The sequence below is a fragment of the Capricornis sumatraensis genome, chromosome 15 (genome assembly GCF_032405125.1).
Source record: "Capricornis sumatraensis isolate serow.1 chromosome 15, serow.2, whole genome shotgun sequence".
NCBI classification, from domain to species: Eukaryota; Metazoa; Chordata; class Mammalia; order Artiodactyla; family Bovidae; genus Capricornis; species Capricornis sumatraensis.
Window position 1 is genome coordinate 81,157,168 of NC_091083.1, and position 19,969 is coordinate 81,177,136.

A 19,969-nucleotide genomic window follows, 5' to 3' on the forward strand; every position below is an offset into this window, starting at 1 on the left:
AATGAACAAATGAATGAAGGATTCATTCTTAAGATCATCCTCCTCTATTTTAAAGACAGGAATACAGTCAGAACTCAATATATGTTTACAGATAGAATACTGCACAATTCTGCAAAACCCAGGTGGCGAGTCCTCTTTCGGGCTGGAGAAAACTGAGACTGGGGGGGTATACCCGTGGGGTCCCTCTGCTCAGCTTACTCTAGAAGCTTCCGTCCCACTTTATGGTCAATTCCTGGACACCGGGAGGAATGCGCGCGCTTTCAGGATGAGTCACAGTCAACTCAGGAGTTTCCCCAAAACGTCCCAACCCTGTGGAAGGGAACAGCCAGAACTTCGCAGGGCCAGAGGGGCCCAAAGAAGTGCGGCCACACATCCCGAAAGTTCCCCGGGGTCCTCCCACGCGCATCCTCCCACCCTCCGGCCATAGAGACGAAGGGACAGAAATGCCGGCCTCGTGCAGCCGAGACTCCGCCCCGCTGCCGGTCGGCCCGCCCGCGCCTCCAGCGGAAGCCGGAAGCAAAAGCGGGCCCTGCTAGCCCCGCGCTCGGTGGTCTCGAAGGCTCCGCGGGATTGGGGAGAAGATGGCGGAAGAGGAGTGAGTGGGCTTTTTTCCTGGGCAGCTGAGGCGGCAGGGCTGGGCCCGGTCGGGTGACAGCGAGCCCTTCAGGCCGCCCTCCGGCCCCAGAAGGCGGAGCTCCTCGCGCGGGTTGGCCGGGACTGACCGTGCTGGCGCCTGCGAGCAGGGGGAGGGGCGGGCCTGGGCCGCGCAGCCCCCTTGAGGTTGGACCCTCTGGCTAGGTATCGGCCGTTGGTCGTAGATCTCGGAAGCTGCCTTGCGGAAACCGCAGCCCGGATTTCACTTTCCCATTTTTCGGTCATCTGCTGATTACGCAGCGCTCCGCCGCCTCCAGAAAGTCCCCCCCCCTCCCCCTTACGTAGCCAGTCCCCTCCTCCGTTGTAACGATCATGTTTTTTGTTTCCTTCAATGAAATCCATTTATTCGTTAAACTGGTGGCCATCTACTGTCGATCAGGCCCTGGTCACATGGTAGAGAGGGAGACCGACCCGGAGCCCCTCTCAAGGAGCTTTCGTTCTAGTGGAAAGAGAAGACCGTAAATAGACAAGATAATTTCAGTGTTCTGAAGGAAGCGGAATGGTACTGGGGTGGAGGAGGCTTCTCAGGAACAGGTGACGTGCCGGATGAAGCCTTAGAGGCCAAAAGGAGGAATAGGAGAGGGAAGACAGGTGCAAGAAAGAGCTTAGTGCCTTTTGACACTAAGGACAGGAAAAAAGGAAGGCTGGAGTGTAGAGAGCAAGGGCGCTGGCTGTGTAAGACAAAGGGAGTGAGGTGTCTCTGTCCTTGAGTTGCCTCGGGAAGGACCACTCTAAGTCTTTTCTGCATACCTGCCCGGCACAGTCTGCTGCATGTTATAGAAGCCCGTCTTCCTGGAAGGAGTGTATGAAAATTAACAAGGAACCAAGCCAACAGTTGAAATTTGACTCCCTCGCCTGACAACTTTTCTATATGTCTTTTAGCCTAGTGGTCATTTCATTTAGTTAGCTTACTTACTGAGCATCTTGGCTGTCACAGACACTAAACTGGGCCTCAGCAGCACAAAGGAAAAGAGGTGGTATGGCTCAGTGATTTCAAGTTTGGATTCAAATTTGGCTTGCTTCTGCCACTGACTTACTGAGATACTAGCCAAATTAAGCCAGCAGGCATAACAAAAGGGTCTCTGAGCCTGTTACTCACAGGTAAGAAAGAGAAAGTAGCAGTGTCCACCTCAGGCTTGTTAATGCCTGTTCAATGCAGGTTTGTATGTTACCTGGTCCCCAGAATGAGGCTGTACTCAAAAAACATCAGTTGTTACAATCACAGCTGCAATGGTTATTATGTCATTATCACACTCGTTTACAATCCCAACACAATGTGAGGAGATAGCTGTGAGGAACATAGTGGTGGGGTGGAGTTGGGGGTGTTACAGAGGGGATTATTTTTGGGCCATTGAACTGAGGTTGTAAAGTAGGGTAGGGCATTCAGACTTAATCAACAATTGAGTAAAATCAGTGGCTTCTTGCACATTCGATCTAAGGAAAAGAATGTAAACTGGAGAAGTAAAGGCGCTTAGTAAATGGTGTTGGAACTTGGAATGTGATGAGACTCCAGTTTGCCTCCCTTTGTGCTGTGCTTAGTCCTTAAATCCCCCATTAAGGCAGCATTTGGTTCTACACTGGCCCTGACTCCCCCTTGTCCCTGACCTCTAAGTGGTTGTGTTCAGCGCACCTGAGGCCACCCGTACCCTCGTGCAGCAGCAGGCAGGAGTCTTCCTAACCAGTTTCTCTCCAAGGCTTGCCTCTTGGTTGCAAGCCTTGTGAGTGCCATAGAGCTCCAGGCCAAAGTTCTCTTTCTGGTTTGTGTATGTGTTGAGAACTCAGGGCCCTCTTTCCTTTGTCTGATTCAGCTGTTTTTTATGTTCTCCAACAGGTTCCCCAACACGACTCATGAAGGTTTCAATGTCACCCTGCACACCACCCTGGTGGTCACTACGAAACTGGTGCTCCCGACCCCTGCCAAGCCCATCCTCCTGGTGCAGACAGGGGAGCAAGCTCAGCAGGAAGAGCAGTCGAGCGGCATGACCATTTTCTTCAGCCTCCTCGTCCTAGGTGAATGCAGGTCTTCGGGGAATGTTCTCGGAAACACCATCCCCTGGCATTTTGAGCGTCTGTGTGTGCTATCTGTATGGTCAAACCCGGGTCAGCTGCTGTTGACTTTGTCAAGTCTGCCTCTCATTTGACTTTCAGTTCATACACGGAGGGTCACTGATCAGTTCATGATGCCATAACTGTTTCATCTCATAGTCCTCTTTCTTTATAAAATCATTGAGCTTAGTCATTCTGAAGAACGTCTTTATCATAGATGTCCTTTGAAACAAAGACTTAAAGAATTCTTGATCTGGAAAGAGCCTTGAACATCTTCTAGTTTAGTGTATTTCAGATTCTGCTCATGAGTCTCTGTGTGTGTCTGTGTGACGCCGTGGCTGGGGGTCGGGGGTCACACGGCAAAGCATCTGACTTTCTGACCAGAGCCGCATTTTGTCTCTTGTGTCCATTCAGCTTCCATGTAAACGTTCACTTAGTTAAGAGTTTTGCTGTGAGTGGAAGACCAGACCCCCTCGCGTTCGCACACTATTTTCTTTAACCTCTGTTGTTCCGGTTAACTGTGGTCATGGCTTTTGCCGTGTCTGTGTACCGCCTGTGCCGCTGTTTGCTGCTGCTACTGCTGCTGCTAAGTCGCTTCAGTCGTGTCCCACTCTGTGCAACCCCATAGACGGCAGCCCGCCAGGCTTCCCCGCCCCTGGGGTTCTCCAGGCAAGAACACTGGAGTGGGTTGCCATTTCCTTCTCCAGTGCAGGAAAGTGAAAAGTGAAAGTGAAATTGCTCAGTCGTGTCCGACTCTTCGCAACCCCATGGACTGTAGTCCACCAGGCTCCTCCGCCCATGGGATTTTCCAGGCAAGAGTACTGGAGTGGGGAGCCATTGCCTTCTCTGTGCCGCTGTTGACTCACGTGATATTTTTCTTTAAAGAGATTCACTCTCTCAAACTTAAGATCTCATTTTATTCAGCCTCCTTATTTCACAGGTGAAGAAATTTAGGCCCATAGAGTTTACATTAATTGACAGATCTGTTTTAGGGGAGACTAGAGGCTAATATTCAGGTTGCCAGACATCGGTCAGGAAGTTTAGATAAAAGGCAATTTCTTAGCTGCCTTGCAGACACTGTGGACAGTAGACAAGTGTCTTAGACCAGAAAACCCAGTTAAAACTGCACAACCACTTTGGATCAGCTAAGAAAGAAATAACTTCAAATAGGATTCTGCAAACTTGTTTGTAACGTAAAGTTGGCACGTTTACATTTTATGCTCCTCTTTAATTATATTGAGTCATATTTCTAGTTAGATCTTTTCAGAAGAACGAAAGGTACAAAAAATATAAGAGTGCAGAGTATTTCTCTGATGGCTATTAGGATTGTTTTTGGTTTATTTTTTCGCAGAAAAGTGTAACTTCTTTCACATTTGTATTTAGACTGTTAGTTAAGTAATTTTACTAAGTAATTTTATTTAAAATCTCAGAACTCATCCTTGTCTTTTATAGGTTTTTAAAAACTTTTCTTTTTTGCCATGCAGTGTGTTTTGTGGGATCTTAATTCCTGACCAAGGATCAAACCCAAGCCCTTGGCATCACTGCAGAGTCTTCTCCACTGGATTGCCAGGGAATTCCCATATAGTTTTAAAAAAGCTTTTTTCCAAAAAAGTACACAAACCACAAGTGCACGGTGTCCGTTTAGATTGGATATGCCCAAGTAATTTTTTACTCTGTCAAGGTAATTCTGCTTCTCAGGGATTACTTCAACAATCAAGGACTCTTGTTTTCTTTTTTCCCCCTTTTGTTATAGTACTTGAATACTAAGAAGAAAAGCAGTTGTTTTCTTGACCAAGAAGTCTTTAGTACCGAATCCTTAATCCTGAAGGAGTATTGTTAGTCTGTTTACACTGTTGTCAGCATGATATGTTAGGGGATATAAAAGGCAAGCCTTGCGAAAAAAACTTCCGTTTTGTGATCACCTTTTTCACTGGAGGGTGAGAAATAAGACGTTCAAAGTAACTTTCAGGGTGTGGAGCATCTCGGATTAGCTTGTGCCAGCGATCACAAAGCAGGTTTTTGTGATGTGCTTTTTAATCCAGATAAAATGCTGCCCAGTGTTTGTACATCTTTGAGGCCAAAAAGGGCTGAGCTGTATTTAGCAGTGCTGCGTATTTCTCTCGGATTGTCTTCTCCACAAACCCATCATAAGCCTCTGACATTGGTCAGGTGGTTTCTGTTTCCCCGAATCGGTTGACGATTTGGTATCTTCACTTTGCACGGGTAGGTTAGCATGTGTTAGCGGAATGGAATGCTTTCTATGTAAATTTGAAGGGAGGTTTTCCCTCTCTTGTATATCAACAAATTATTACGTATCTTGTATATTTAGTCCTGATTATATGTCCACACAATGTAAATCTGATAAGGAAAAAAAATGTCTATTAATAGATAACTAGCCAGATCACTTAATGCATAGACTAGTGAATTGAGGGAAACAGTCCGTCAGTTATTCTAGACTTTAGGAGTTCCTAACCCGGAACAGATTCACCACTTTTGTTTACTATTGTAGTCAAGTCAAATGAGATTGTGACTTGTGTGTGCAAAGGATGCCACAATTCTAATTTTGACTTCAAGAAGTTTGAGGTCAGTTGACCTACACTTTTCCTTTGCTGATCTTTGACTCCACAGTGACAGTGGTGAGTCACTGTTACTGATTTACACTAGAGTTAACTATTAGCATCATTTGACACATTTTATGGGCCATAAAATTTAATGGAGTTGTTAAAATTGACATGTCTTATGTTTCAATGTATTTTCCATAATTAAAACTTCAGGCATGAAAAATTGGAAATACAGGAATTTGTGGTGCTCATACCATCCATATCACACAGAAGGTTTTGTCCCTCCTTGCTCTGTATTTTCTCAAGTGTACTTGAAAATGTGTGCTCGGATGTGTATGCATACATATGTACATTCATAAGCACGCAGGCAGCGATAGGCACATACTGTCCGGAGTTTGTTTTAACGTAAGAGGGGTCTTATAGCTCGGCTTTTCTTCTCTCAGAATGGCTTGGAGATCTTTCCATGTTAGTGCTTTTTGCATATAACTTTTCTTGTTGTTTTTTTTTAAGACAAAAATCTGTGTGTGTGTAGTAAAATAGACATCAAGTTTACCATTTCGAAGTGTATGATTTAGTGGCATTCATTACATTCACAGTAATGTAATCTGAATCTGGGCAGCCATCACCATGATCTAGTTCTGGAACATTTTCGGCACCCCTGAAGGAAACCCAGTTCCTGTTAAAAGCAGCCACTCCCCATTCTGCCTCCCCGCAGTCTCTGGTAAACACTGTTCTGCTGTCTCTAGGAATTTGCCTGCTGAGGGTATTTCATACAAATGGGACCATACAGTGTGTGGCCTTTTACGTCTGGCTTCTTTCACGTAACACAATGTCTTCAGGGTTCATCCGTGTTGTGGCGTGTGTCAGAATCCCCTTCCTTTCTATGACTGAATAATCGTCCGCGTGTTTATCCATTCATCAGCTGATGGGCATTTGGATTGTTTCCACCTTTTGGCTATTGTGAATAGTGCTGCTATGAACACTTTTGTTCAAGTTCTTATGTGGGCATATAAAAACCCATTTCTCTTGGATATATGTACTTAGGAATGGGATTGCTGGGTTAAGTGGTTACTCTGTGAGGAGCTTTCTCGGAAACTGCCGAACTTTCCCACTGTAGCTGCGGGCTCCGATTGCTCTCCATCCTTGTTACCATCCTAAAGGCTGTGAAGTTGTGTCTCATTGTGGTTTTGATTTGCATTTTTCTAATGATTAACGAAGATGAGTACCTTTTGATGTGCTTATTGACCATTTGCATATCTTCTTTAGAGAAATGTCTAAAATATCTTTTGCCCATTTTAAAAAAGTGTGTTGTCTTTTTGTTCTTCTTTATATACTGTGGACACTAGACCCTTATCAGACATATAACCAACAAATATTTTCTGTCATTCTGTGGGTTGTCTTTGCAGATCTCCTTTTTATCTCTGAAGACCATTCTGCAGCATTGCTCGTCCTTACATGCAGCTCTCTCTGCTGATAGACAGCTTTTCTTTTGCTCTTGTTTTGGGGTGGGGGTGCTGCACCAGGTCTTAGTTGCTGCACGCTGCAGGACCTCCGTTCCCCGACCAGGGATGGAGCCCAGCCCCCTGCATTGCGTGTGCAGAGTCTCCATCATTGGACCACCAAGGGAGTCCCTCTTTTCCTCTGTAGCTTCAGATAGTTATCTGATTTACGAGCAGAAGCTTTTAAATTTTGTCATCCAGATTGGTGCAAAGAAAGAGCAGCAACTGATTCAACTCCTTAGATCTATATATTTCTGTCTACTTATGTGCTCGTGTGTCTCCATTTTTATACAGTAGGCATTCTCACTGGTTCCATGTTGAGCTTATGCATTGGAACTTCTTTCTTGCTCTTAGTATTTAATGGAGGACTTTTCCAACTAGGCTAAATATTTATAATGAAATCACACCACAGATTGATAGTTTAGAGCACAGAATGAAAGGAGGACACAATTTCCATATTTACAGCTGTTTCCTTTCTCTGGCCACCTGGTGCTTTCTGGTGGGACTAAAGATAATCTAATTTGTCAGCGTGGGCTCTGAGGGTGGCCCGTTCACAGTCATGCAGATTGTTTGAACATTTCCTTTTACAAAAAAAGGCAACTCATTTATTTTTAATACTATAATACTCTGATGAGATGGCATACCACCCAGGTGCCTAGTAAAAAAAAATGCACGGTAATACTTGGGCCTTGAAATTACATTCAGGAGTTATTTATGTGAAAGTGTGCTTTTTTTGGTCTGAAAAACCTATTCCTTTCAAACAGTTTTACATCTTTTTGGATCTTTGCTTTCATGGCAACACCCCTGTGAGGAAAGTCAGACATTATTCTCATTTTCCTGGTTGAGGATGAAGGCCTCCAGGAGTGGGTGGTGGGTGCCAAGGATTAAGGGGACAGGGTTGGACTTGAGCTTGGGCCAGTGGCACCCAGCAGTGGTGTGACCTCGCTCAGCCTCAGCTTTCTTATCTTTAATCAAAGGAGGCAGAGGTGATGCCAGCTCATTCAGAGGGGGTGTTGATGGTCAGCTGAGAGAGCACTTGGGAAGTGCTCAGGGCCTCCCCTGGCTCATGGGGAGCCCTCAGCCGGTGGAAGCCCCAGTACCCAGCTGGGAAGCAGGCACCCCACCTCTAGGTCTCTATGTTCTTATCACCAGATTAGGATTAACTTTGTCCTGTTTGTAAAACACCCTGACTTCCTTCTGTGTTGAAAGAGAACACATCACAAGGCTGCAAAATACTTGCTGTCAACATATATTCTGTTGTAGCTGTCTTTGCGTAAAACTGATTGAGTTCATTTACTTCTTCCTCACTGTTGAGGATCATTTCTCAGAATAAGGCAAATTTGAATAATTTTAAATGGTTGTATGAGATTTAATCACTCAGAAGAAAGATAGGTGTCTGTTGCTCTTTCAGCAACTGGAAAGCAGCAGCTAGTTCAAGCGTGTAAAGAAATAATGTAAAATGTAATGAAGTACCTCCAGATTCAGAAATAAGAAATTGAAAATACAGCTGAAGTTTACTGTGTCATTGCCAGTTGTCCATTTCCCTGGCGGCCTCCCAGAAATAACTGCTGCCTTGGGCTTGGTGTTTCCATTCAAAGTTGGGTTGTTTTAACAGTGTCTTATTTTTTCCCACAGCTATCTGCATCATATTGGTGCATTTACTGATCCGATACAGATTACATTTCTTGCCAGAGAGTGTTGCTGTGGTCTCATTAGGTAAGTGCTTAATGGCGATCCTATACTTAAAGCAGTAAGAGTACCATTTTTTGAGTGCCTCCCAAGTGCTCCTAAGCACACGAGATGTGGTTTACACCCGAGCTCATTTCATCTTCTCTGCCAACTGCCATGAGGGTGTTATGATTCTGTTTTACAGATGAGTATACCAGGGGCTCAGAGAGTAGTGATGACCTAAAAGTCACATGGAAGCCCCACTATATGCTTAAGAGCCCTTTCTACTTCTGAAACCAGGGCACATCCAAGGCTCTCATCAGTTTATTATACTGTGGTTACTTTATTTCTAGTTTCCAGTAGCCTGCTGCTGATATCTGTGTCTTATCATCACTGCTTTATAAGTTAATTTTACGTATATATTTCTACATGACAGGCTTCCTAGTTGGCACAGTGATAAAGAATCTGCCTGCCAGTGCAGCAGACACCAGAGACATGGGTTCAATCCCTGGATTGGGAAGATCCCCTGGAGTAGGAAATAGCAACCCACTCTAGTATTCTTGCCTGGGAAATTCCATGGACAGAGGAGCCTGGCGGGTTACAGGCCATGGGGTCCCAAAGAGGTGGACACGACTGAGCATCTGAATACACATGCACACACAGCTGTATGTGCTTTAGAAGCTTTCTTTGCCTTGTAGATCTGGTTTAGTATATTCAGAAATTCTTTCCCGATGGCAGCATTGGTTTAGGTTAGGTGTGGAAATAAACATTCACACTGTTCACTCTAAGGCCTACTGCTAGGCTGTGCTGTCACTCCACTGAGGCGAGTAATTGACACGTAACTCATGGAATCACTGAACTTTACAGCCAGAAGAGATTCTCACTTTAAGGTTTAAGGTCAGTCACATCTAAAGTCGTCAGAGGGCATTCCCTTCTACCTCACTTGCATTTCCCTCTTTTGTTTCCTGTGGCAACTTATTGAAAGGTAATTAGCTTCAATTTAGAGTGTGCGAATCAGTGTAATAACAGTTGAGCTCACATGTGAGTTCATTGAAGTGTTTAAGAAGGAAGAAGGAGCGGCCTCACTCTTCAGTAAGTGTTAAAAAGTCAAGATGTGGGGGGGGAGGCTTCAGTTCAGTTCAGTTCAGTTCAGTTCAGTCGCTCGGTTGTGTCCAACTCTTTGCGACCCCATGAATCGCAGCACGCCAGGCCTCCCTGTCCATCACCATCTCCCAGGATTCACTCAAACTCACGTCCATCGAGTCGGTGATGCCATCCAGCCATCTCATCCTCGGTCATCCCCTCTTCCTCCTGCCCCCAATTCCTCCCAGCATCAGAGTCTTTTCCAATGAGTCAACTCTTTGCGTGAGATGGCCAAAGTACTGGAGCTTCAGCTTTAGCATCATTCTTTCCAAAGAACACCCAGGGCTGATCTCCTTTAGAATGGACTGGTTGGATCTCAGGCTTACAGGATAGTAAATAGGGTTTCACTAAGGTTAGCTAAAGGTTAGTAGTCAGCTTACTACGTTGTCGTTACTTTCACTAATTTCCACTTGCCTATTGATGATATTTAATACTGCCTTATCACCTTTAGTCCTCTATAAGTTAATTTTCCTTGCCTTAGATCTGGTTTAGAATCCACCTGCAATGTGGGAGACCTGGGTTCAATCCCTGGGTTGGGAAGATCCCTGGAGGAGGGCATGGTGACCCACTCCAGTATTCTTACCTGGAGAATCCCCATGGACAGAGGAGCCTGGCAGGCTACAGCCCATGGGGTTGCAAAGAGTTGGACAGGACTGAGCGACTAAGCATAGCACAGCACAGGTTAACTTTAGAAATGAATGATCAAGGACTCCCTGATGGTCCAGTGGTTAAAGATTTTGCCTTCCAGTGCAAGGGATGCGAGTTTGTTCCCTGGTCAGGGAGCTGAGGAGCCCACATGCCTTGAGGCCAAAAAACCAAAACAAAACAGAAGCAATATTGTAACAAATTCAATAAAGACTTTAAAAATGGCCCACATCAAGAATATCTCTAAATAAATTGAATGACAGACTCTGTCCATTCTTCCCCCGCCGGCAGTCCCACAGCTCCGGTTCAGCCCTTCCTTTGTCTTCCCTGGACTTCATGGTACCTTCAGTGCCAGGTTCTGGGCTGTGAGCTTTCACAGTGTCATCTCATTTAAGCCCCATAGCCCCAGGTGATGTCATATTTTAAGGAAGAGGTACCATTAGAAAGTTTTGATCTTCAGTAAAGAGTTAGAAACAGGTTTTACTCAGAGAGTTCCTGTTCTGTATTGAACAGGCTCTTCATATGCACATCGTGGCAGATTCTAACTTAGCTAACAAGAGCCTTCAAGCTCTAAGAAGAGGAAGATCATTCATTAACATTCCTTTCCTGATATTGGGCATGTTGAAAATAACCTATTTAGCTAATACCTGTTATTCTTGGGCATCCAGTAAAGACTTAAAAAACCACTCAAGGAAGTTACAGTTTTGTGGTCAGTTGACATAGTTTCTTACGAATAAGAACCATAGTTGCCGTGTATCTGGCATGGTGCACATGGCAATTAAAGTGGTGGTTCGTATGATTTGGTTTGGGATGTCAGGGTCCTGAGTTTTGAATGTTTGAGTGACGGGATTGTTGAGCGCCAGCGCCTGTAAGAGGACTTCGAGAGGTGGTGTTAGGGGCCTGCCCAGAGCCACCCCTCTGCCCTGGAAACAGAGTCCTCGTTTTGAACCTAGTGTCTTGCCACAGTACACTTAAGGAAGGTAGGCCCCTCCGAGTCAAGATTGGGCTTTGCCATCATGAAAATTGTGCTATCTTCTACCAGTGATTGTCTGAGAGGGGTGGAGGCAGTGGACAGCGTGAGACCCAGTTCTGGCCAATGAGATCGAAGGGAAATAGGCCAGGGTGATGAGTTTTGGAAAACTTTTTTCTCTCTGGTAAAAAGAAACTTCTCCTTCCTTCAATACTGCTGTATGAAGATATGATGTCTGGAGCACTGGCAGCCATCTTGCAGTCATCGTGGCTCAAAGACAAAGCCAGAATGCTAGGGCTTGCCAAGGGGACAGATGGAAAACCCCGATGCTCAACTGCACTGTTGTTCTGTTGAATTGATAGCCCTGAAACCACCTATCTCAGAGCTGCCTGTTATATGAGATAATAAACATCTATTGTTTAAGCCATTTTTAGTCAGGTGTTCTTTTACTTGCAGAGGAAAACATCTTAACTGATACAGGACTCTTTCCATTCTGTGGACAGTATCAATTCAAAAAGGTTCAAAGAACACAAATTGGTGGGGGTGTGGTTGCACACGCATTGGCTCAGGGCACGAGACAAGCTACAGGCAGTGCCAGCGTCAGACTCCACTGGATCAAGTCTCCTGGACTTTCTCCGTTTCTCAACAGTGCTTCCCTTGTTTCGGCTTCCCCGTCAGGCTCTCTCCACATGGTGAGCCTCTTCAGCTTCAGGCTCACTCTCCTTGCAGTGGCAGTCACAGTGGGCGAGGTGCCCTCCTCTCCTCCCAGGTCCCTCCAGAAGCTGTAAGATGAACTCACCAGATGGCCACCCAGAACTGGACATGGAGTGGAGTGATGGTGGGGGTCAGCCAAGGCTGTTTGGCCACGGAGTTTATGTCTTCGATGATGTTACACAAATAACTGTAGCCAGAAGAGCCAGGTCTTAGGATGGAAAGTCCATCTTACTTTCAGTACTGATTTTCTAACTCAGGTGATTGGAATGCTAAAAGCACTTCTAGGGATCCTGCTGGGGTCCAGAAAGTAGTTTTTGTTACATTAGAGGACATTTGGATAGAATTTAGAAATGCTGACAAAACTTTCAAAATAGTCCTGTAATTCATAAAGCTATGTAGATGAGAGGAAAATTTTTTTCTCCTACTGGAGCAAAGTGTAACAAAATACTGAGATAGCCACCATTTCAAGAGTTTCCAATTTTTGTGCCAAACAGCTGCCAAAGAAAATGAGGTTTTCATTCTCTCAGGGATACGTTTTCCTAGCCTACTTCTTCTAACCAGAAGTTACTTTTTAGTCCATAGTCATTTAGAGATATTGTTGACCTTTTGTGTTCAGCATTCAGAGCTCCTAAGAAACTGTTGGTATGGACGATGACTGTCCTGGGACTTCTCTGGTGGTCCAGTGGCTAAGACTCTGCTCCCAATGCAAGGGGCCTGGATCAGGGCACTGGATCCCACATCCTGCAGCTAAGACCTGGTACAGGCAAAGAAATAGATTTTAAAATATTAAAAAGAAAAGAGAAAAGGACTATCTATATTCTAAACAGCACATTTCTACTCTTCTATTTTATTATATTTTCAAGTGAATCCTGAGACTTTCATTCTTTATAAAAACATAATATCAGCATAAAGTTCTGAAGATATTTCCTTGACCCTTGTTCACAGCTTTCAGATACTTTCTATACTTAGGGAATTCTGTAGTTTGGGCCTTTTTAAGTAAATTTTTTTTCTTTTTTTTGACAACCAGCTCCTCTTATAATGCCTCTTTCTCTCCAAACTATGGTTGGAAGTACACATATCCATCAGATGACTTGACTTGGTTTGAGTTGATACTATTTTTTTGTGTTCTTTCTCCTGTTCTTTCCATGTATTAGTAAAGTTCACATATTTATTTTTATATTTGGGACTGAAATTGATAAAGAGTGAAAATAAATAATTATCCTGTCCACTGTTCTGATAACTATAGCAGAAACAGGAGTAGATTTTTTTCCTTAGTCATACTTTACTGTAGAGTGAGGAAAGGCCAGAATAGGTTTAAGAGTGGAAATTTGACTACATGTTCCAGGGTTTAGCCTAAATACTGCTGCTGCTGCTAAGTCGCTTCAGTCGTGTCCGACTCTGTGCGACCCCGTAGACGGCAGCCCACCAGGCTCCGCCGTCCCTGGGATTCTCCAGGCAAGAATACTGGAGTGGGTTGCCATTTCCTTCTCCAATGCATGAAAGTGAAAAGTGAAAGTAAAGTCGCTCAGTCGCGTCCGACTCTTTACAACCCCATGGACTGCAGCCCACCAGGCTCCTCCGTCCGTGGGATTTTCCAGGCAAGAGTACTGGAGTGGGGTGCCATTGCTTTCTCCGAGCCTAAATGCTACTGACAGACAAATCAAGTTTCAACTTGTAACTGATTTGATTGAATCATTGAGTAAATAGAAATACACAAATGTGCTTCCTTGTCACAGTCTTCTTAACTTTGTGCTTTTAGTTATGTTGACTCCTTTAGTTATGTTAAGACTGTAATTTTTTAAGAGTAGGGCTCTTTTTGTCTATGGAAGATTTCAATGGAAGTTGAAAAAATATCATTCAGTTCCTGTGTTATTGACCCTGAGTAATTCTGAAAATAGCATATAGAGTGATTGTAGTTCTAATTTTACTTAAGGTTTTTTTGCGGGGGGAGGGGGAGGATAAACAGTCCTTATTTCACCAGCAAATAAATTCAGGTCATCTCAGGTTTAGTAACCAAACGGATCATAAAAAAAACATGTTTGCCCTCAGATTTTTTAAATTGTAAAATTTTTAAAAAAAGGGGATTGTAGACATATATATATACACATAGGCCTTAGAAATTTATATAAGTATAAATGTATAAATAGATATCTTTGTTGTTTAGTCACTAAGTCTTGTCTAACTGTTTGAGACCCCGTGGAGTATCGCCCGCTAGACTCCTCTGTCCATGGGCTTTCCCAGGCAAGAATATTGGAGTGGGTTGCTATTTCCTTTTCCATCTAATTTTACTTAAGTTCTAAAAAAAGTTTTGTTTTTTTAAAGAAAACTTAAAGCAAGAATCCCGACTGTAACTGTTAACAGCTTTAATGAGCGTTTGACGGTGATGCAGCTTGAACTGTCCCGTGGGTAAACTCTCCCTGAACCTTAGATACTTTGATTTATGTTAGAGAAAGAACAGGCATTCATTTGTTGGCATTAAAGTAGCTGTCTTAGAGGTAAGAGGCCAAAATTGGTTGTCAAATTGACAAAATGATTGCATTAGAGTCTCAAGATTTTCCAGGCTGTTGCATTCCAAGAAGACTTTTAACCTCTGTGTTTCTGGAAACATGGATCAGAGGTGACAGTTTATTCTTGGAGCGCCTTGTTGCTCTTTCACTGCCATTAGCGCAGTGGAATACTTGCCCTTCTGCCTGGACTCTTGCTCCTAGTTTTCTGACCATCTTCTCTTGGCTCAGCATTTTTTCCATCTTAAGTTACATTTTACACTTAAATCTTTCAGATATGTCAGAACAGTGAAGTAGTCTCAACTTTAGAAGAGAAAGGCTGCTAAAGGATTGCATTTTGAAACGTGCTTTTCTGGGCTGACTTGTAGACATTTCCTCTCTCATCACATACATGCTCTCAGTGGGTTAGAAAGGAATAACGTTCCACTGAAGAAGTACCTTTAAATATGTATATGTACAGGGCTTCCCTGGTGGCTCAGTGGTAAAAAAAAAATCCACCTGCCAGTGCAAGAGACATGAGTTCCATCCCTGGTCTGGGAAGAGCCCCCAGAGGCAGCTAAGCCCCTGTGCCCCAGCTACTGAGCGGGTACTCTAGAGCCCGGGAGCCACGACTGCCGAGCCCACTTGCCGCAACCCCTGAAGCCCGCGTGCCCTAGAGCCCGTGCCCTGCGACAGGAGAAGCCACCACAATGCAAAGCCTGTGCCCTGCAACTGGAAAGTAGCCCTCGCTTATTACAACTTTGAGAGCAAATCTAGGCGCAGCAACAAAGACTCAGCACAGCCAAAAACAAACAAGACCTGTATCAACAGCACTTCCCCAGAAAACAGACAGATGGCCCTGAGGCCCCGACTCTCCTCTCTCTGGCGAGTCTCTGTCTTTCAGAATACTATCTTTGGAGTCGCTATTTTAGTATAGGTGGCAGCATCAAGGACAGGAATTTCAAAATTAACCTTATTATAAGATAAGTGGTTCTATGATTATAGCTGACAAAATGTGCTAACAGTATTTTAAAAAATCATTTGTGGTTAAAAACATATTGCCTCAGTAATTGTATTCTTTTCCACTCGTTTATGTAGTGGCCAGACCTGTCTCCTCATGGTGATCAGCCTCAGTCATCCCTGCCAGTGTGGGAGGTTTCCAGGCCTGCTGGTCTGTAGGCACAAAGAGCCCAAACTGATGAGGCAGTTTCTGAGGTTAACTCTTACTGTGTGAACCCTGGTAGCCACGTCCCCTTCTGGAAGCCAGGTCCTTTCAACACACCGAGCCTAAAGTTTCAAGCTAAGGGAAGTAGAAACCCTCCAAGTGGGAATCTCCACTCCGAAGGGAGTCCCTGAGAGTGGTGTCGGGTGGTGCTCCCGCTGTGCGCTGGACCCACGCTTGCCTGCTGGGTATGTAACCCCCTGTAGTGGCTTGAGAAGCACAGTGCATCTTAGAGGAGGGCTCCGTTCCTCACAGACGTCAGCTCCAAGCTGGTGCCTCAGGTTCGTCTTGAAGAGGCCGCTGGCCACTCCCGCTAGTGGCTTCGGGATAGGACCGTGTGACGTCCACAGCCGCAGCCCACTTCTGCACCTCCTTTGTCACAGAGTGAGTCTCTTGGTTTGCCGTGTGGTTGTGCAGTACCCCAGTACTTGTGCCTTGTGGACCCACATGAGTTTGGTCTTTAATGTCATCTTAAAGTGGGTTGTTCCTGGGCCTGTCTGGCCTCATAACTCGGTAGATGTGGCATCCCAGCTTGTGAAGGATGGTTCTGGCTGTGTGGGCACTTGATGCCCCATACTTAGGGGCTCTGTCTCTGCCACGGCCCAAGAACATGCCAGGAGCTGTTGGGGTTCTTTCCCCTTGGGGGTTTTACGAGGGGTGTATGGTTCTCTTCTGCACATGGCGTGACCTTGCTCTAGAACCCCAGGGATCTGTGCTGAGAGACCCTCCCCTGGGGGCTTGCCGGCCTCCCTTTCTAGCAGATACTTCGGTCCCTTGGAGTCAGCCGGATGGTATGGCGGAAGTGGCAGAGCTGCTGGAGCTGAGGCCGGTGGTGGTTGCCTCACTCAAAACCATCGGCCCCTTAAACACCAGTGAATGGGTGGGAGTAGTTTTCTCAAGTGTGGGATGTGTTGCCTCCAAAACCTGGGGGAGGGCTCCCAAGCACTGTGCTTCTTTATGAGAGTAGAAGTTACTGACCTTGTCCTTTACGTGGAGGCAGCGTCTTGGTGTGCTCCAGACCACTTGATCCCCAAAAACTTCCCAGATGGGCAGGCCCCCAAAAGTCTCCATCCTCTGAAGCATCTGTGTCTTACCAAGACATCTCCTTGCCACGTTGTGCTTATCAGATTAGCATGAGGTCAGTAGTGGACCAGTGTGTTGTCCTGAACACCCGAATGGTCTGTGTCCATGGGAGCTGTATTATGACAGGAAGCAGGAGTTAGCCTAAGGCCTCATTTGGGGGCATCTGTGTAATCTTGAAGTAGCCTGGGAACTCTGTATTCCAGCAGGGTGGTGGGGCCACTTCTGGAAGGTTCTGGAAGGTCCACAGGAACCTGCAGGTTAAAGGTGCTTGTGTGCATCTCCAGGCTCCCCAACCCACACGTCTGACCCCAATTCTCCCGTATCGGAGCTCTGCTCCAAGAAGGTGTGGGAGGTGTGTCTTCCTGGGTTCACCTTTCTCTGAAGGTCTGCCACTCTTGCGGTTCAGACTTGCCCAGTCTTCAGCTCTGGAGACCGTCCGACTGCAGGAGATGAGGGTCGATGTCAGTGCTGCCAAGGCGGCCCTCTGACTCTCACCCTTTGCTTGAGGTTGGTGATTGTTTCAGCCTTTCGTGTTCTCTTTTCAGAGCATCAGTGGCACTCAGCAACAACCGCAATTCCCCTCTTTGTCTTTGTTTTTTGGCTGCTCTGCAGCGTGTGGGATCTCAGATCCCCATCCAGGGATGAAACCTGTGCCCCCGCATTGGAAGTGTGGAGTCTTAACCACTGGACCACCGGGGAAGTCCCACTACTTTTCTTACAGTTATTATTTCAGCCATAACCTCTTTAACACCAGAGATGTGACATGAGCCCCTGCCTCCTCCAGCAGCCATGACCCAGTCCACCACAAGTGAAAGTCTCAGCAGTGGCCCTGCTACCCTCGGTGAGGGACGAGCGGGGTTCTGCCTCCAGTGTTGGGGCCCTTTGCTGGGCAGCTGTGGAGGGGTCCAACTCCAGAATCCCGTTCTTCGAGTGTGCTTCCCACGACCACCGCACTCCAAGAACTGGTGGTCCCAGGTGGCTCCCTAATTCAGAATCTGAGACGGGCTTGGGGACAGGTCATGCATTGCGGGGTGCTCTTTAGGAGTAAGTCTGTAAGGAGGAAGTCAACCAGGCTGGGCAGGGAGCGCGCCAGACGGTGGGTGTGACCTCAGCGTAGCCCTCGCCTGGCTTCGGTACACGGCTCTGGGGCAAGTCTGCCCGGGAGCCTCTGTCTTTCCTTCAGGCAAAGGGGTGGGATTTCTCTACCCTCATCAGGTGGTCAGTGGCTGTGAGCGAGTGTGGGGCGGGCACAGCTTCCAAGATGAGGTGCCTCGCGGCAGCTAAGGGCAGTTGTCTGGACAAGGGGACAGCTGTGAGCCCTTAGGAGCCGCACAGCTGGGCCCAGTGCAGGGGACTGGGCTGGCCCCGTGGCCCGGGGTTTACCATGGTAAGCTCTTCAAGATGTTTAAAATGCCTGGACGCTTGACCCAGCAACCCCTTTTTCAGGGGTTTTGCCTGTGGATACCCTTACACATGGGAAACGATGTGTTTGCTCAGATGGGAATGGCAGTGAGAGCGAAGCCTGGAAGACACCTGTGTGTCCATTCCGAGGGGCGGATCACTGGATGGCACAGTGGAAGGCACTGCAGCCACTGAAAGCGCAGAAAGCCTGAGGAAGCTCTGTGTGTTGATACGAGTAGTTTCTAAGAGGTAGTGGGCAAGTTAAAAAAGCTGATACCGCACTACCATTTAACCTGAAATTGGTGTCACACGTGAATGCCTGTGCACGTATATGATTTGGTTTGATTTTTAAATTCTGTTTATTTCTGGCTGTGCTGGGTCTCTCTTGCTGCACAGGCTTTTCTCTCCTTGTGGCAAGCGCGGCACTGTCCTCTAGTTGCGGGGCTTGGGCTTCTCACTGCCGTGGCCTCTTGTTTCGGAACACGGGCTCCAGGGCACGCGGGCCTCAGTAGTTGCGGCGCACGGGCCCAGTCGTTGCATCTCCTGGACACAGAGCACAGGCCCAGTGGGTGTGACGCACAGGCTCAGTTGCTCCATGTGTGTGGGATCTTCCTGGATCAGGGATCAAACCTGTGCCTCCTGCATTGGCAGGTGGATTTTTATTTTTAACCACTGAGCAACTAGGGAAGCCTCTCGCATGTATATGGTTTTAAATGTACAGACACTCAGCAGAAATGTATAGTATAACCAAGAAACTGGTAACATTGGTGGCCTCCAAAAAGGAGAAAAGAGGCCAGGATAGGACAGAGACTTAAGTTTTCACTGCAGGCTCTCTTGGAGCTTTCAAGTTTTAAAACAAGTCTAGACCTGCTCTTTACTAGCTGGGTGGTGCTGGTCCTTGGCCTTTGGTTTCCTTTTCTGTAAAATGCAGGTGACAGTGCCTTTACTTCCTAGGACTGACGATACTAAACAGGGCAAGGCGTAGAAATCACTTAGTCCAATGCCTACGTGCTAAGTAGTCAGTAACTGTTACGTGCTGTTATTAATATTATTATCATTTATGTTATTATGGTCTGTTACCTTGTAGGGTAATGGTGAGAATGAGCTGAAGTGATATACATTGTACACTGTAGGACAGTGCCTAACACCGCAGTGTGTGTGTGTTTCTTTTTAACACAATGCAGATAAATACGTGTGTGTGCATATATATACATACATACATTTCTACTTTTTTAAGGGAACTGGGATCATGTCCTACATCCTGTTTTGTAACCTGATTGTTATACTTGATATGTTTTAAGCATTTTCTGATAATGCTCATATTCAAGAGCACTCGTGGTCTACAGTGGTGATGGTAGAGCAGCAGTGCACCCTGGGAGAGAGAAGGAGGGGTGTTAGTCTGTGGCAGCAGGGCAGGTGGGCTGCCGTGGTGCGGTCTACCCGTGTCTCAGCCTCAGGAGGTGGTAGAATGCACCCGGGAGCCAGCCGTCCACTGTCACTCGCTGGCCCTGAGCTGTCAGAAAAGCTGGGTGAACTCTCTGAGCCTTCCTGCCTGAAGCATTCTCTCAAGGATTAAAAATGACTTAAAAGTGGAGACTTCCATGGTGGTCCAGTGGCTAAGACTCCGCACTCACTGTGCAGGGGCCTGGGTTTGATCCCTGGCCAGGGGGCTAGATCCTGTATGCCACAGCCAAGATCGAAGATCCTGCGTGCTGCTACTAAGGCCTGGTGTAGCCAAATAATTTTTTTTTTTTAAGATAATTTTTTTTTTAAAGATATCACAAAACCTGGGAGAAGGGGCTCAACAAATAATTATGAAGTGCTCCTGATCCTTTGAATTAATCTAGTGGTCTCCACAATCAGGTGTATGCATGAAGATT

At 46.1% G+C, this 19,969-nt stretch overlaps 1 protein-coding gene across 1 annotated transcript in view; it reads left to right on the forward strand.

The window, feature by feature from the left end:
• The first annotated feature begins 526 nt into the window (after positions 1-526).
• The window catches only part of SLC9A8 (solute carrier family 9 member A8), a 74,345-nt gene continuing 54,902 nt past the window's right edge, over positions 527-19,969 (forward strand). The window contains exons 1-3 of the mRNA XM_068987762.1: positions 527-595; positions 2,486-2,664; positions 8,396-8,476. Coding sequence (XP_068843863.1) covers positions 582-595; positions 2,486-2,664; positions 8,396-8,476 — 274 coding nt within the window. The 5' untranslated portion in view covers positions 527-581. The remainder of the gene's footprint in view (positions 596-2,485; positions 2,665-8,395; positions 8,477-19,969) is intronic.